The sequence below is a fragment of the Aspergillus fumigatus genome, chromosome 1 (genome assembly GCF_000002655.1).
Source record: "Aspergillus fumigatus Af293 chromosome 1, whole genome shotgun sequence".
NCBI classification, from domain to species: Eukaryota; Fungi; Ascomycota; class Eurotiomycetes; order Eurotiales; family Aspergillaceae; genus Aspergillus; species Aspergillus fumigatus.
Genome location: NC_007194.1, coordinates 2,105,286 through 2,121,027, shown reverse-complemented (window position 1 = coordinate 2,121,027; position 15,742 = coordinate 2,105,286). Strand labels below are relative to the sequence as shown.

Genomic DNA, 15,742 nt, shown 5'->3' with positions numbered 1-15,742 from the left:
ACAGCGATATATATAGTATCTTTTGTTTGGCGAGCAAAAATCACTATATTCAGCCGGACATCCCCATAGGAGGCCAGCCATATAACATAACTCGATCTACAGCCTCAGAGCCAAGTATATATACATTTCCGCAACCCTTACAGCTGGGTAGGGTAAACGGTGGACTCAATCTTCTCCGGATAGGTCAACCCACCCTGGCGTCTAACCTCGTCCATGACCTCCATGATGACAATGCTCTCTTCCCAGGGCAGCCCATCGCTCTCGAGCTTTCCATCGCGCAAGCACCGCGCCACCTCGTCGGCCTCCCAGTACATGCCCTTCCCATCCGCCGGGAACGGGCACTGCACGTCCTTGATCTCGCCGAGTCCCTTTTTGGGGATCAGACGGTACCGCTCAGGCCGGAAGGCAGGCCCAAAGACCTGAATCTCGCCCTTGGTCCCTTGGATACGGATCGAGGGACCAGCGGCTCCCTGCTCATTGGGATCGGTCGCGACCCGCAGATGGGTCATGGCGACAGCCTGCGATTGACCAGGCTGAGCATTGTTAGTTGGGGTGGTCGTCGGGAACGTGAGAAGGATCGTGGTGGCCTCGTCGGCGCCAGTGAGGTGGTAAAGAGACATGTGCGCGGAGATGGCCGAAGGAGCTTTGCGCTGCTCCCGGGGAAGAGTGTGGTACATAGTCTGGAAGACCCAGGTCAAGGAGTAGATGCCCACTGCAAGGAAACGATCATTAGAAGCTGTGCTAAATGATTCAGGAGCCCGTAGAAGAAAGGGGAAACTCACAATCCAGCAAGCAGCCACCGGCGAGATCCTTGTTCACCATCCGATGCTGAGTGCCCCATCGCTCCTCGACGTTATCCCCGAAGCTGTTGTCAGCAACCACCCGGAGGACCTCGCCTATGGCCCCCTCCTTGATGAGGTTCCGGACCTGCACACTCAGAGGGAAGTACCGGGTCCACACGGCCTCCATCAGGAAAAGGTTCTTCTTCTTCGCCGTCTCGCATAGGATCTTCGCCTGCGCCGCATTCACGGTGAAAGCCTTCTCACAGAGAACATTCTTGCCTGCTTCCAGCGCAAGCATCACATTCTGGAAGTGGTGCGAGTGCGGCGTCGCGACATACACCACGTCCACGTTAGCATCGGCCACGAGCTCTTCGTACGAGCCGTACGCAGCACACGGCGCCGGGATGCCCGTATCAGCAATAAACTTCTCCGCCCGGTCTTTGGCTGAAGAAGAGGCAACGGCAACGACGGTGTGAGAGACGTCAGATGCGTCTCGGAGATTGGGGTCGCGCAGAAGGTCTCTTACAAAGACTAAGTGTCACGTAATTGTATTAGCTGTTAAATTTCTCTCCATTGATTATCGATCAATTTGAGGCTTGTTGAGGGAAATCGTGGCAACCTACTATCGGCAATCCAGCCGGTGGCTATGTTTTATTTGAAGCACTGTCAGCTTAGAACGGCCTTTAGGTGAGGGGTGGTACAAGGGAGGATGGAAAAACATACCCATAATACCCCACCGGACATTGTACGGAGCCATGGTGACGTCGAAGGATGGGGAACTGGCAGTGGAACTATACAGCAGAGAAGGATGGTGCCAAAGCGAGACAGAGACTTGGGAGCAGGATTGTATTTATAAGAACTAAGACCACGCAGCTCATCTTGGGCTCTAGACTACTGCAACTCTGATTATCAATAATAGAAGGGCCTTCCTGGACAAGCGGGGCAGTCCCAATGGCATCCATTATCCGCTGCCTCATCTGGGACTATCCAGGGAAAATAAACTGTGGGGTACAAGAATCAGTGCCATTCTCGGAATAGCCATTGGTTTATGGAATGTTCTATGGAGAATTGTATGGAATACAGGTATGGTAATGCTCGTAGATAGTGAAAAATCCCCCAATCTTCTCAAAATAGTGCAGGCTCTCAGAATGCAGTACAGCCGCCGGCTAAATGCAACCACCAAACAAAGAGTATAATGCCAACTCCAACGCATGCATGCCGCCCCCCTCGGCACCAGCAGAAAGCAGGGACCGGGGTATCGAACTTGATTGAAACACTGTCGTTCACGCAGGCTCCATCTTGACTCGGACATTGGACCCAGGAGAGTCGGTCCCCTACGTCGAATTAGTTTGATACGTGCAAACTTTCTGCCACGGTGGATCGAACATACCTCCGCCTTCCTCTTGCCCAAAACGGAATCCGGCGTTCCAGTCCGTGCCGAAGGCGTACCCCGACCTGCAGCTGTAGTCGTCCCGTCCTTTGTAACTTCCGCATAGCAGCTTGCGTGGTATATCCGGTTCCCAACCTTGACGGCATCCTGCCATATCCAGTCTTGGACTTCCTCCGACCATGTCGATTCAAATGTCTCCTGACAAATGGGACAGGGCGTGTTGCGTAAAGTAGCATCATTGGGAGCCCGGATCCATTGCTTGGGCGGCCCTTTCTTGGCCGAATCACCCTCGACACCTGCAGCACCGGCACTTGTAGATTCTGCCTCTGCAGGATCCTCATCGTCTCCGGCTTCGCGGGATTTTATCCAATCCTGCCCGGTTGTTAGGAAACTCTCCGGGATATGAAAATTGGACAAAGAGAAATCCACTCACCCGCTCGTCAACGTACCAGCTGCGATTCTGCGCTCGCTTGGCAGCGTCCGCCATCCGTTGGTTGGTCCGAAAGTGCCAGTCCAGATGGCGAGCTTTCTTTTCCTTTCCTTCTTCAGTTGCAAAGAATCGACGGCCACATGTTCCACAACGGTTAGATCTCGCTTCGTAGAGACTGGCTATTAGTCCCTCGCGCGGTCTGCATCCTATTAGCATATGAAACAGCAGCGACCATTTTACAAGTGCAAATTTCGTGCACACTTACATTTTAATGGATGCCGTATTCATTTGTACGTTGATAGTAATACTCGAGGGATTAGGAGCCTGAGGCATAGTAGGCGCTGGAGTTGAAAATCGCACCTGACCAGGTACGATAAAGGGAAAGGCGGAGGCAAGATTGGACGGTGGAGCAGTGGTAGGGGCAGGAGGTGCGGAAGCAGGAGGCAAGAGGCCACGCGCTCGTAGCGCTGCAATTAATGGGTTCTCGGTCGCCGGCATGGAGGCCGGTTGTGGCGTGCTGCTAGCTACTGGCATCTGCGGTAGAATGCTGTGGACTTGGGGTGGTGGCGTGGGTTGCTGGCGTGCAGCAGTTGCTTTGATAAGCTCAGCTAATGTTCCCGGGTTGAGGAGCTGCTGAAGAGGCTGTGAAAGGGTCTGACCAGGAGGTGTGGCCATGCTGGTTGTTGGCATAGCTGGAATCGTTGACGGAACGCTTTGGGGAACTGAAAGAGCAGACTTTGGAGTGAGCGCAGAGACCTGGTCACGCACCAGCTTCAGCTGCTCCTGAGTGAGTTCTTGACGCTGGAGGATGCCTTGCAGGTCTAAAAGAGCTTTGAGACGCTGTTGCACAGAAGGGTCAAGAGGGTTATTGGCGAAATCACTTCGGGCAGCTGCAATCAAAGCTTCGATGTCGCGATTCAATGCCGCGAGATCCACTTCCGAGCGCTGCAAAGGTTGAGGGGTTGGAGTAGATCGAGGGTCCAACTGTGTATGTGTTAGATATCACAAAGGGCATTCACGACAGCTAGTTTGTGACGAGCATAGGCCTTACCGCAGCGTGATAATTTTGCGTGTGTCCATTTCGGACCTGATGAGCATGCCCATTCTGACTTGTGGAAGGCGCGAGCCGAGTCGCACTCTGGTTGAGCGTAGTGTTGTTCGTCCAGCCATGAGGAGGAGTGCCAACCCGGCCGCGGTTAAGTATATCCTGCTGGCTCCTGGCCTGCTGTTGCTGTAGAGCCGCGGTTCTCGCCTTGATCAGAGCGCTTTCAATGCTGCGTGTAATTTCCGGAGGAAAGACGGGTCTTGTATCTAATGACCCCGGAACAGGTTCCTTCCAAGTCTTGAGCATTTCGTCCAGCTTTCTGCGGGTTTGCGAGTCCACCAGCGTGTAGGCATTCATGAAAGTCTGATACATATTGCGACCCAGGAAAAGTGTGTAGGGAGTTCCCACATTCTTCACAATGGAGTCGACTACATACAAGGCAGGAAGCTTCTGAGCTGGCGGTGTCTACAGCACACGATTAGAAGTGGTTCAACCGGTCAAACTTACAGACAGCTGAGCGCCGAGCGAGATACAAAAGCCAAGGAGAAATGCATGAGAGTGAGAAACAAAGACCACCTACTGTTCGAATGTGGTTCTCCAAAACTCTGGAGATGGCCATAGCATGTTCAGTATTCTCTTTGGCTATGACGGTCAAGTTGCTGATCTGGAACCTGTCGTTCGTGGTGAGATCCTCCAGGGAGTTCTTGTAATCCTCGGCGACCTCATCAGAGGCAAGCCCAGACGACATGACAGGCAGGTATGCCGTGAAGCAACGGTGTTCGTGGGCAAGGTGAGAATGAAGGCGAGGGAGAAAGGGAACAAAGGGAATCTTCAAGCGAAAGTAGCAACACTCAGGGATATTGGGATGCTTTCTTTCCCTCCTTCTAGCTGTTTTCTTTTCTTTTTTTCCTTTTTCCCTTCCTGTGTGCTTCTTTCTTTCTTTTCTTCTTAGGTAGTGATTTTCTCTTTTTTCTTGAGGTCCTTTTTGCACGGTATGTTCTTTTTCCTCTTTGTTTGCCGTGTCTTCTCTTGTGTTCTCAAGTTGGTTTTATGAAGATAGGTTTCTTATTCTCTCCTCCGGTGTTTTTCCAGAACTGTGATCTCCTGAAAGAGCAAGAGATGGAAGAAAAGTCGAAACTTGTAAAATGCTTGCTAGCTATCTTGGCGAGACTTTGGAGATAACAACGAGACGAAGCAGGCGCCAGTCCTCAACCTAAACCACAGAAGCCCACGACTATCCTTCTAAACCCACTATAAGGAACCACCTCGTAAATATCTCGCCCGATTGACCCTTCTAGGGTTATTAACCAGCAAAGGCACGCAAACGGTACGAAGATGTCAGTGAGGGAATCTGAGGGTGCTTTCCACGCTTGAGATAAATTTCGGAGAACGCAACACCTTGAGGACCAACACAACGGCAGAGGTGAATTTGGTAGCCAGTATCGAAGAGAAAAGCTGGGGAGAATTCTTAAAAATTAATCAAAAGGAAATAGGGGAAGAAGGGAAATTGATTGTGATTATTATGAGATAATCATTGAGGAGGAGGAAGTGAACTGAAGGTTAAAGAATGACCGACTAACGCCAAGACTTTGGCTGGCTTGTCTGGCTTAGTCACCTTCCCCATGACGGAGTGCCACTGTCATACCATGATACTCTGTAACTATCTACTGAGGTAGGCGGATATTCCTACAGACTATCATCTTCGAGATAAACCACCGTGAATAGCGACCATCTTTGTGCATAATAAGACATAGTACCTTTTGAAAGTGGTTGTGTCACTTTGAAACATACTTACATAACAATGAAACTGTCATCTGCCTTCATTATCGGGTTTCTTCCTCTGGCTCTAGCCAGGTCGATTCTGGTCACTTACCCTCAGGACACCCCAGACTCGGTCATCAAGGACGCGCAGAAATCCATCGTAGAAGGCGTATGTTGTCCTGTTGAAGATATGGGCTCCTTATCTCATGGTTTACTGATCTAATTTTCACTCCAGGGTGGTCATATCACTCATGAGTACCGTAAGTGCTGCCATTCTGCAATTAACATACTTGTTCAGAGTACTGATGTATCTCTTCTTCAGAATTTATCAAGTAACCTCTTCCGTTCCCTAAACCTTTACCTTACGGGACTCGCGTCTAACGCCACATCAGGGGTTTCTCTGCGGAAGCTCCAGACACTGCCATTCAGAGTCTTTCTACACAGTCCACCAAGTATAAACCAATTATCGAAGGAGATCAGGTGGTGTCGACCTATGGTGATAAAGATTGCAACAGCAGTTAATATCAGCTGCCCTGAGGCAGTCATCGCCTTCTGAATGATTGGGAACGCTCAAGCTGCTTATGATTAATGATTTCTGGAACAATATTCACTGACCCTGCGCTTGGATTATATGGATAATGGATTGATTCTATCTGCTTCTTTGTGAAAAGCAGTATTCTAACATTGTGATTCATGATGATTTATTTACGATCTGTACTGTTTTGTATCGTTCTCTTGAAAGAAAGGAAAATACCATGAGAGACAAAACAGGGACATTATTTGCAATAGCCTTTGTTCATCAAAATAAATCTGTGCCGATTCTGCGACATCCTAAGAGTAGATAAAGAAGACCTCTCGACTCCGGCCAAGCACAAGGTGCGCGTGGAGCCCGCTGTGAAACTTCCCCGAACTCGCGAGATTCAGGAGAGACAACAACCGAATCTAACAATTATTTAAGCAATTCTCCAGTCCTACATTGCTTTTAAAGAGATGAAATTATCGCTGCAACCCGACCGACAGTTATTACCACCCCTACATCGTTCAGCTCCTACACATTCCTCAGATTCCCAGGGCGCGACGCATTCCCTCCCAACATGGCGTCGGAACACACGATTACTCAAGCCCTTTTAGAATGGATCAACAGTTTCTCTCTCGGTAAAACGCTACGATCTACCGAGGAACTAAGCGATGGCACGATACTTTGGGAAATTCTGCAGGATATTGACCCTCAGTACTTTCTCAACGAATTGCCCGAGCGGAATACGTCCGATCACTGGGTTGCGAAACTGGCCAACCTGAAACACGTCCACAAGCATCTGACCGGCTACCTGCGAATGCAAACTGGCAATCTGCCCTCTGGCTTGGACCCGTCTCCGGATCTTCAAGCAATTGCGGAAAAGAACTCGGTGAAGGAAACCAACAAGCTCCTGAAACTGCTCCTGATCGCTGTCATTCGCTCGCCAAACCCAGAGAGATTCGTCAACCAAATCCAGGATTTGAGCCTACAGGCACAGGAAGGGCTCAAGATCGCAATCGAGGAGTCGAACGGGGAATTAATTCCAAGTGATGTCGAGGACGAAACCACCGAAGACACCAAGAAACAGGATCTTTCGGTGGATCTCGAGCTACAATTTGAAGAACGAGTGGGAAAGGTGATTGCGGAGAACGATCGCTTGACGCATGAAAAGAAAGAGTTGGAGAAAGCGCTGGAAGATCTACACAACCGACTAGCGCGCCTCCAGGAAAACAATGACACTCTGCAGAGCCGTCTTGCTTCAACGGAGGATCGCTTGGTGACGCTGAAGTCCGGAAAAGGCGACATTGGGGTCAGTGCAAAGGCATTGGAGTCGAAGACGCGTCAGCAGGAGGATTTGATTGCCTCCCAGGAGGAGCGAATCGCCGCAGCGCAGGATGAGATTGACACCTTGCGCATGACGGTGGAGTCTCTACATGTCAAGAATCAGCGCTTCCAGAAATTACAAGATGACTATGATGAACTCAAGACCGACAGGGACCAACTTGCACGAAAAGCCAATGCAGCGGAAAAATACCGCCAAAAGCTGCAGGCCAGTCAGGATTTTGAGAAAGAGAACCAGAGTCTGAAGAACCAGATTAAGGACCTCCAGCAGCAACTAAAAGACGCAGACTCGCAGCAGAGATGGTCAGCGGAACGTGAAGTGGAACTTGAGGAATATCGCAGAGTCCTTCCACGCATCGAGCAGGAATGCAGCGAAATTCAGAATCTGAAAAAGCAGCTTGAATTCAACAACCATGCGCTTACGGAACGCCTCAGTAGTGCCGAAGAACAGCGCGAGAGAGATGATGCTCTGATCAGTGAACTGAGAGAACGGATCCGCGAGCTTGAGGGCTCGCCCGGAAGTCCATCGCTCACTCCAGGAGCCGAAACACCAAAGCGAGGCACATTGCAAGAAGACTTTGAGGGCATAGGCATCCAGGAATCGCAACTGTCAGTCCTTCCGACTATCTTTGAAGAGGCTGAGCTGACCGATAGTAGTAAAGCGGAAAATGACGAATTGCGTAAGGACGTTGAGTCACTAAAGGAACAGCCCTCTGTAAGTTGGCTCGAGGAGGAATTGGGAAAGTTTGCTGCGGACGATGCTGATGACGAACCCCAGATCGGTTCCCAATTTGAGAGATTCTCGGAGAATTTCTCACAGATTCATCGGCTCGCTCAGGCCAATTCCTCACAAGGGTATGTTATTGAACCTCTTTTCTCACCACGTACTCACGGAACGTTCAGTGACGAGTATTGGAAACTATACGAGCACTACACCCAAGCACTTGGAAAACTTGCCGATGCTCAAGACTCTCTTGAAATTACCAAGAGGGCTCTGACAGACGCCATGGCGGAGGGTGAGTTGTTAATCTACACTGCGTACAAAACGTCTCGACAGTCCGCTTATGAAACTACAGTTGGACTTGCCGGCAAGGAGAAAGTAGACATGATTCACGAAGTCAAGGAGAGCAACTCAGCCGAAGTCGCCAAACTTCGTGCCGAATGGGATGAGTGTCAGCATAGGATACATTCGCTCGAGGCTGAGCTTGACGCTAGTCAAGAGTTGGTCCGCGAAGTGTGTGCTGAACGAGATGAGCTGCGCAGCTTGTTCGACAAAAAGCAAGCTGAAATTCACGCGGAGGACAAGGAAATGTCCAATGAGATGAAGAGGCTGCTGGCCGAATTGATGGCCCAAGAGAACGGTGATTCTGCAGATGCTTCTCAGAAATCTGGTCCAGAGCTCGCCAAAGAAGTTGCTGAGCTGATTGAGAAGTACCTTGAAAAGCTTGCGAAGCGCGCAGAGGTCAGTAAATTCACCCCACTTCCTTCCAATGGCGCCGGGCCTACACATTCTGGGAAAGGCATCTCGGAGAGTTCATTTACCGCTGCTGTAAATACTGGGTTGCGCGCCCAGCCACGGCGTGTACCTGACTTCGATGCAGAGTGCACCAATAGGGAGAATCCGGCGAAGCCACTCAAGCGAGATGTACCGTCATCACGCTGGAAATGCCTGATGTCGAGATTCAAGCGCTCCTGAATAGCATGGCTACTGCATTTCTCTGGCATTTCTGCGCCCAAAGCTGACTAATGCGATTTGTGATTTAGTACATTCATCATCAAAATGAGCACATTAAATTCCTGCAAGAGCGCATAAAGCATTTCGAAGAAGACAATACTGCTGATGGAGTTAGCAGGGAGCGCGAGGTAAGTTATTATCCCTTTTTTCACGTTGTTCTTTGCCGTCGACTCGACACATTAAGATAGGCCGATTGGTCTTCTCTCCTTGTCATCCTCCTTTACTGACAGGCTCATCTCTCGTCCAGCTCGAACTTCAGAAGATCATCGACAACCAGGCACGCGAATTAGCTCTTATCAGTTCTGCCTGGTATGATCTCCACAGCCGCTTACAAAGCAACAATATCACAGTGTCGAGATTCCGCAACGGTGCCAATATGAGCGAATTGCAGAAGGGCTGGCTGGGGAAACAAAGAAGTTTGCTAGCAGGTCGCTAGAATCGCTTTGTTTTGTAAGTTTAGGGAGTTTGTCTTCTCCATTGTCTTTCGCTTGCTCTTTTATTACGTCACTTTCTTTATATCCTTTGTTAAGCCAAGACTATATAGAGATACAGTGTTAGACACACGCACATGCCATTGCTTGATACCCCAGTCCCCAGTTAAAAATTGATATCTTAGAGCCGAATCTCAACAACTGAGATCATAGCCAAGTGACCCCTATAAGTTGAGCGCCCGAACCGTGGTGTATATTACAGGAAGAGTGCAAAAAAATTGTACATATTTTATCTTGGACAGTACCATTATTGGAAGGGTCAGGAGTCTGCAACCCAGTGTATCAAACCCATTGCCTCGGATGTCTCAGAACCTCCATCATCTCTTTTTCCGCTGCCTTATCTTGAGTCAGAAGTTCTTCTTCTTCCGACATGGGACCCTCGGTACGTGTTCCGGATACTGGGTCCATATATGCCCATGATGCAGTGCGAGGCAAGCTCATCAAGATACTCTCGACACGAGCGTTGGGTGTACGTAAACCAAAGCTAGTTCCGCGGTCATAGACAAGATTGAATTCGACATAGCGACCACGCCGAAGCTGTTGCCATTCCTTCTGGGCGGGAGTGAAGGGCATGTCCTTGCGCTTTTCGATAATGGGGACGTAGGAGGGTAGGAATGATGCGAGAGCATCGGAGACGAATGAGAAGATGGTCTCTTGAGGGTTCTGGGAAGAAGTAGAAGAGGTTTCAAGGAAACTGGCGTCAAGATCATCAAAGAAGATACCGCCAACACCACGAGCCTCGCCGCGATGGGGCAAGTGGAAGTACTTGTCACACCATGCCTTGAATTTGGGGTAGTATGTCGCATCATGTCTATCACAGGCGTCCTTGATAGTCTGGTGAAAATGCTTGACATCTTCAGGGAAGAGGTATGACGGTGTCAAATCTGTGCCGCCGCCAAACCACCAGTTTTTCTCTCCATGGATAGGATCCTTTGGATCCGAGGTCTCGAAATATCTGTAGTTCAGGTGCACTGTCGGAGCCATGGGGTTGTGTGGGTGCAGAACCAGTGAGAGACCAGCAGCAAAGAAGCTCAGAGAGTCAACATCCGCGCCGACAAACGACTTGTGATCCGCTCGCATTTTCTCGATAGCGGGGCGAGGTAATTCACCATAAACGATGGAAACATTGACACCGGCCTTCTCAAAGACATTTCCATCCTGCAAGACACATGAAATACCGCCTCCACCATTAGGACGTGTCCACGTATCGGTCTTGAACATCTTTCCGTCTATCCTGCTGAGTTCATTCACAATCTTCTGCTGATGTTCTTTGATCAATTTCTCCATTCGTAGACGCATAGGCGAGTTTTCGCCAATTGTCGACTGTTTCTTTAGGGTTTCATCGAGCTCCACGATGGACGGGGAGTCGAGATCCGTCACTTCGCCGGTCATCTACCAAGTCAAATTTAAACCATGCTATTGAATGGGGTGTTCATCGGAGCGTTGCGCGTACCATTGAATATATTATGACTCCTATGAAGGGTACACCGATTGCCAGCCGAAGATAGGGCCTCCACACAGTGAACTGTTGCGGCTCTCGAGACTTTTGCGCGGATGAATAACAACGATGCGCTCCTCTCAAAGTACGAGTGGGATTGCGACAGGTTGGAGATGAGAATTGACAGAGTGACCTCCGAAGAGGCATAAATGATCGCGGCAAAGCCATGGTTTAAGAGATAATGCAAGTGGGTGGTCAATTGGCTGATATCCTAGGATCAGGTGATGCTGCAGGAGCTACCGGCGCTCTGTGAGAGACGAAAGTGTTCCGAGGGGCTCAGCCCACCGTGTAGTAGAGAAGCAGTCTATCCACTTCCAGGAATAGATATGGGACCACCCGTTGTCATGATACTCGGAGAACACCTGATTCCGTGCCTCGAAACTCAAAACAGTTTGTGCCATTTGCATTGGTTGCCGTGTTTGCTTTCTATTAATAAGGCGCCGTGCTAGGGAGGCAATTATGGATCGTTTGCACCCCAACAATAAAGCTGCCTTGTTGCCTGAGCTTGTTCGTATAAAGCCACAGAGTCAAACTGCTGCTTCGTGCTTCGTCCGCTTGGCCAGTAATCAAGGAAATTATCATATTGTGCTGCAAAGTATTTGACAGGGAGTTCAGGCACAGCTGCTTTTAAGCTGCCAACTTGCCACGGATCAAAGCGGCTGAAGCTCAAGCTAGTTTCCGGCTGAGGTCCCAATAATGATCATATCATCACACTGCCTCTTCGAGCTTGTCAAGATGGTCACATACACAGAAAAGAGTCATACCGCTCACTAGCAGTTACTATTCTATTTTAAATATGTTGAGCATCATAGGACATTCCAGAAAATCAGAGATTCAATATGATCAAAAGCACCTGACTCACTGAGCGGGGTTCCTTTGACCGCTTTCCACCCCGTGATCTGCACGTTGACACCTTATCAGGTTGTATCATACATCCATAATACTATATATTACGCGGGGCTGCTTGCATTGGCTAGTCATCCTGTGTTTCGCTTTGTCATCTTGTGACTTGTTACTGTGTCTGCCTAGGTACCAACTCGCCTCTTGCTGGCCTATTACTTACTGCTGACCTATCTTGCCTATTCTATCAGTATCCCTCACCTTCGTCATCCTCCATCTTCATCTCTTCCATCATCGTATCCAAACTCTATCTGCTATTTATCTTCAACAGTGAGATAATTTACCCTCTGATTTCATCACGGTCTTTCGATCTCAACAACCTTCCGACCTCACCTTATCCGTTATCCGCCCTTATCTATCAAGATGCGGTCGAAGTTCAAGGACGAGCATCCTTTCGAGAAACGCAAGGCTGAAGCCGAGCGTATTCGCCAGAAGTACGCTGATCGTATTCCGGTATGCTCATCGCCCATAAGTTTTGGGAGAATGCTATGAATATTTTACTTTTCCAGGAGAAAGATTCACTCTCACCGCTTGTTCGGATACTAACTAAGCTACGTCTTCCTCAGGTCATCTGCGAGAAAGTTGAGAAGTCGGACATTGCTACTATCGACAAGAAGAAGTACCTAGTACCTGCGGACCTTACAGTTGGCCAGTTTGTCTATGTCATTCGCAAGCGCATCAAGCTCTCTCCCGAGAAGGCCATCTTCATCTTCGTCGATGAGGTCCTGCCACCAACCGCGGCACTCATGAGCAGCATCTATGAAGAACATAAGGATGAGGATGGTTTCCTGTACATCACGTGTGTTATTCCCCCTCTTTCGTCCCTTAGGACATGTATTAACAGCCGTTCAGATACTCTGGCGAGAACACTTTCGGTGACTGCTGAGTATCAATGGGTCCTTCTTAGCAAATGGAATTCTCCGCACCGTCAAGGTGTTCGATTCACGAACCTACGTTTCAAGTTCGTGTCGAAGTCGATTGATCCATGATGAGTTAGATGGACTGCTCGGGCTTTGCGGTGGTATCTCTCATTTACGCAGGCGTTATATCGGGTGTGCAACAATTTCTTTTACTTCTTTCAACGGACTTTATTGGCGAACTAGTTATGGGTTTGATGGCTTCTGGTGAATGAATTATCTCATGATCTTGGGTTGATTGCACACATTCTATTCAATACGATGTTTTGAGTAGTTATCCCTTCACCCAAGACCTCCTTCGGCCTTGATCCATATTAGTCTGTCAGCATCAGTTCAACCAGCTTTGTATGATCTCATGTCGTAATTATTTCAGGACGTTATCGCCGAAGCTTTTCCATGACGTCTGCCTTGATTCTCTGTAAAGGAACTGTGCCAGGATCGAGGGTGTCTCTGTGATTTTGTATCCCACCTGTTGAATTCTCATTACATGCGAAGGCAGGGCTCAATAGAACCTACAAATATCCCGTACGGACTAGTCCAGACTGCCAGTCCGATCTCGCCCCGGATGCCCTGTTCCATTTGGGATTAGCGCCAGAGACCTGTTTCCACTCGGAGAAGATCGCAAGTGATGGACTGATTTGCTTCATCTCTCTATCTTTTCCCATCGTCCGGAGTTCTGTGTTTCGTTATTATACTTCTTTTATAATTGATTCTGCTGCCTGATTGCCAGTAATCAGTTTAGTCTTGTTCTTATTCCTTTCGCTGACCAACTGTTGGTTTCCGCTTTTTTTTTTTCCCTCGAATCTTTCCGAAGTCTTCTAACTTGCGAAAAACAAAATGTCTCCTGCCATCGTTCAAGCCGGTGCTGGCTCTGCATCTAAGGATGTCAAGAAAGAATCGGCGACTGCCCGTCTGCTGGGCTCAGGTATGTTCGCGCTCGAACTGTAATTCATGATCAATGACTAACTCCGAATCACAGGAACCGCCGGCATCGCCGAATTGATGGTTTTCCATCCCGTACGATTTCCCCCTAGGAAGACGTCAGTCGATCATTGCACATCCGAACTAATTCGAAACTCAGGTTGATACCATAGCGAAGCGATTGATGAGCAATCAGACACGAGTGAGTGACCGGCTTGTTGCGACTGCGGGCGGGTTTGTACGGAGTGGCTGACGGACATCCATTACCAGATCACATCTACCAAAGTCTTCAACCAGGTTGTCTTCAAGGAGTACGCAACTGCTTCTATAGGACGCAAGTTCACCTCCCTATTCCCTGGGCTGGGCTACGCTGCTGGATACAAGGTGAGTACAGATACGAACTTGCGGGGCCCTGAGTCAATGTGCTGATAGTATTCGAAGGTTCTGCAAAGAATCTATAAGTACGGTGGTCAGCCTTTTGTTCGGGACTATCTCGCCAAGCACCATGGCTCCGACTTCGATCGTGCTTTCGGAAAGGGGACTGGCAAGGCCATCATGCACGCTACCGCTGGAAGGTCTGCGATCTATCGGAACTTAGGGACTATATGTGCAGCTTTCGCTGACCTACAATAGTTTGATCGGTATCGGAGAAATCATCCTTCTGCCCCTTGATGTTCTGAAGATTAAACGTCAGACAAATCCCGACGCCTTCCGTGGACGTGGCCTCTTCAAGATCATCTCCGACGAGGGTATGGGACTCTACCGTGGCGCTGGCTGGACCGCAGCTCGTAACGCCCCCGGATCTTTCGCGGTATGTTCCTCACAGCTGGGCTAGATCAATTCTGCATGGATAGAAGACTGACCGCAGCATACAGCTCTTCGGTGGTTCCGCTTTTGCAAAGGAGTACATTTATGGCCTGAAAGACTACAACAAGGCCACATGGGGTCAGAACTTTGTGGCGTCCATCTGTGGTGCCAGTGCGTCTCTGGTCGTGTCTGCTCCTTTGGACGTCATCAAGACTCGTATCCAGAACCGCAACTTTGAGAATCCCGAGTCGGGCTTCCGAATTGTGTCCAACATGATGAAGAACGAGGGTTTCACCAGCTTTTTCAAGGGCCTGACTCCTAAGCTACTGATGACCGGGCCAAAGCTCGTCTTCAGCTTCTGGCTGGCCCAGACCTTGATCCCTGCATTCGGACAGGTTGTCTAAATGCACAGATGGTAGGATTATGTCGAGCTGTAATTTTTTTTTCTGTTCATCTTTCTTCGAGGGCTTTCCGGTGTGATGATAAGCATTCATCTTGTTCTGATAGATCTGCTACGGGGTCATTGGGTAATCAAAAGGGAAAAAAACTCCACTTAATCTTTAACTCCTGAGCGTTACAGACGTCTAGAGACGGTAGGCGTACTTTAGTTATGTGACGAGTACTTTTCCATTGGATAATCAGTGTGTTGAATTCAGATAAGCGACATGTCCAAGATAATCACCTGGTTCTCATATGGTAATCAAGCGACCCGGATAATTTTAAACATCGGCTCTCCAAGCTAAAGCAGTTATATGTCGAGGATTGTGAGCATATATGTCACCTGGAAGCACTAATCCATATATAATTTTCGCAGGGTGTCCCAAAGAGAAAGTCTAATGAGCCCTAGTGAACGACTACGTTACTCAACAACTTGCAAAAGTGAGTAAAGCAATTTGTATGTACGGAGTACTGATAGAGAGGAAACTGGGATGTGCAAGCTCTCAGACCACGTGACCTAAACTTCTCTACCTCCGCAAAGAGCGGATAAATCAAAGCTCCAACCACAGTCAGCTACAGCTTCACCGGATGGGATACGGTGCTTGAAGACTGATACATTGACCCTCAGAGACCAGCCCTACCAACCTGGAGAGCTATATCAACAACAGAGCAAGTCCATCACCATGCCGATCTACCTGATCTCCAAGTACGTGCATACCAACCAAATACAACTAACGTCCTGGAACCGGGCGAGCAAGAGAAGACTTGG

General features: G+C 49.0%; 7 protein-coding genes across 7 annotated transcripts; 4 read left to right on the top strand and 3 right to left on the bottom strand.

Annotated features, from left to right (window-relative positions):
- Window positions 1-137: 137 nt before the first annotated feature.
- Window positions 138-1,539, bottom strand: AFUA_1G07520 (Gfo/Idh/MocA family protein; the record flags this gene model as incomplete). The annotated part of the gene is made up of 4 exons (XM_745405.1): window positions 138-712; window positions 783-1,313; window positions 1,406-1,426; window positions 1,506-1,539. The coding sequence occupies 4 exons, from the start codon at window positions 1,537-1,539 to the stop codon at window positions 138-140; spliced, it is 1,161 nt and encodes a 386-aa protein (XP_750498.1).
- A 247-nt stretch (window positions 1,540-1,786) lies between these two features.
- On the bottom strand, window positions 1,787-5,209 carry AFUA_1G07510 (putative mRNA cleavage factor complex component Pcf11). Its single transcript, XM_745404.2, has 6 exons — window positions 4,228-5,209; window positions 3,654-4,112; window positions 2,868-3,586; window positions 2,606-2,801; window positions 2,173-2,544; window positions 1,787-2,116 (listed from the first exon to the last, which is right to left on the bottom strand). The coding sequence occupies exons 1-6, from the start codon at window positions 4,393-4,395 to the stop codon at window positions 2,066-2,068; spliced, it is 1,965 nt and encodes a 654-aa protein (XP_750497.1). The 5' UTR covers window positions 4,396-5,209; the 3' UTR covers window positions 1,787-2,065.
- A 107-nt stretch (window positions 5,210-5,316) lies between these two features.
- On the top strand, window positions 5,317-6,192 carry AFUA_1G07500 (uncharacterized protein). Its single transcript, XM_077803864.1, has 4 exons — window positions 5,317-5,577; window positions 5,644-5,668; window positions 5,731-5,740; window positions 5,801-6,192. The coding sequence occupies exons 1-4, from the start codon at window positions 5,449-5,451 to the stop codon at window positions 5,928-5,930; spliced, it is 294 nt and encodes a 97-aa protein (XP_077660035.1). The 5' UTR covers window positions 5,317-5,448; the 3' UTR covers window positions 5,931-6,192.
- Window positions 6,193-6,502: 310 nt separating this feature from the next.
- Window positions 6,503-9,307, top strand: AFUA_1G07490 (putative microtubule binding protein HOOK3; the record flags this gene model as incomplete). The annotated part of the gene is made up of 1 exon (XM_745402.2): window positions 6,503-9,307. The coding sequence occupies one exon, from the start codon at window positions 6,503-6,505 to the stop codon at window positions 8,960-8,962; it is 2,460 nt and encodes an 819-aa protein (XP_750495.1). The 3' UTR covers window positions 8,963-9,307.
- Window positions 9,308-9,774: 467 nt separating this feature from the next.
- hem13 (coproporphyrinogen oxidase) lies at window positions 9,775-11,158 on the bottom strand (the record flags this gene model as incomplete). Its single annotated transcript, XM_745401.1, has 2 exons — window positions 9,775-10,884; window positions 10,946-11,158. 2 exons carry the CDS (start codon window positions 11,156-11,158, stop codon window positions 9,775-9,777), a joined length of 1,323 nt encoding a protein of 440 aa, XP_750494.1.
- A 1,095-nt stretch (window positions 11,159-12,253) lies between these two features.
- Window positions 12,254-12,776, top strand: atg8 (autophagy-related protein 8; the record flags this gene model as incomplete). Its single annotated transcript, XM_745400.1, has 3 exons — window positions 12,254-12,343; window positions 12,457-12,689; window positions 12,743-12,776. The coding sequence occupies 3 exons, from the start codon at window positions 12,254-12,256 to the stop codon at window positions 12,774-12,776; spliced, it is 357 nt and encodes a 118-aa protein (XP_750493.1).
- A 579-nt stretch (window positions 12,777-13,355) lies between these two features.
- AFUA_1G07450 (putative mitochondrial GTP/GDP transporter Ggc1) lies at window positions 13,356-15,679 on the top strand. The gene is made up of 7 exons (XM_745398.3): window positions 13,356-13,732; window positions 13,787-13,824; window positions 13,889-13,930; window positions 13,999-14,112; window positions 14,170-14,303; window positions 14,362-14,539; window positions 14,604-15,679. The coding sequence occupies exons 1-7, from the start codon at window positions 13,645-13,647 to the stop codon at window positions 14,937-14,939; spliced, it is 930 nt and encodes a 309-aa protein (XP_750491.2). The 5' UTR covers window positions 13,356-13,644; the 3' UTR covers window positions 14,940-15,679.
- The last annotated feature ends 63 nt before the right edge of the window (window positions 15,680-15,742 follow it).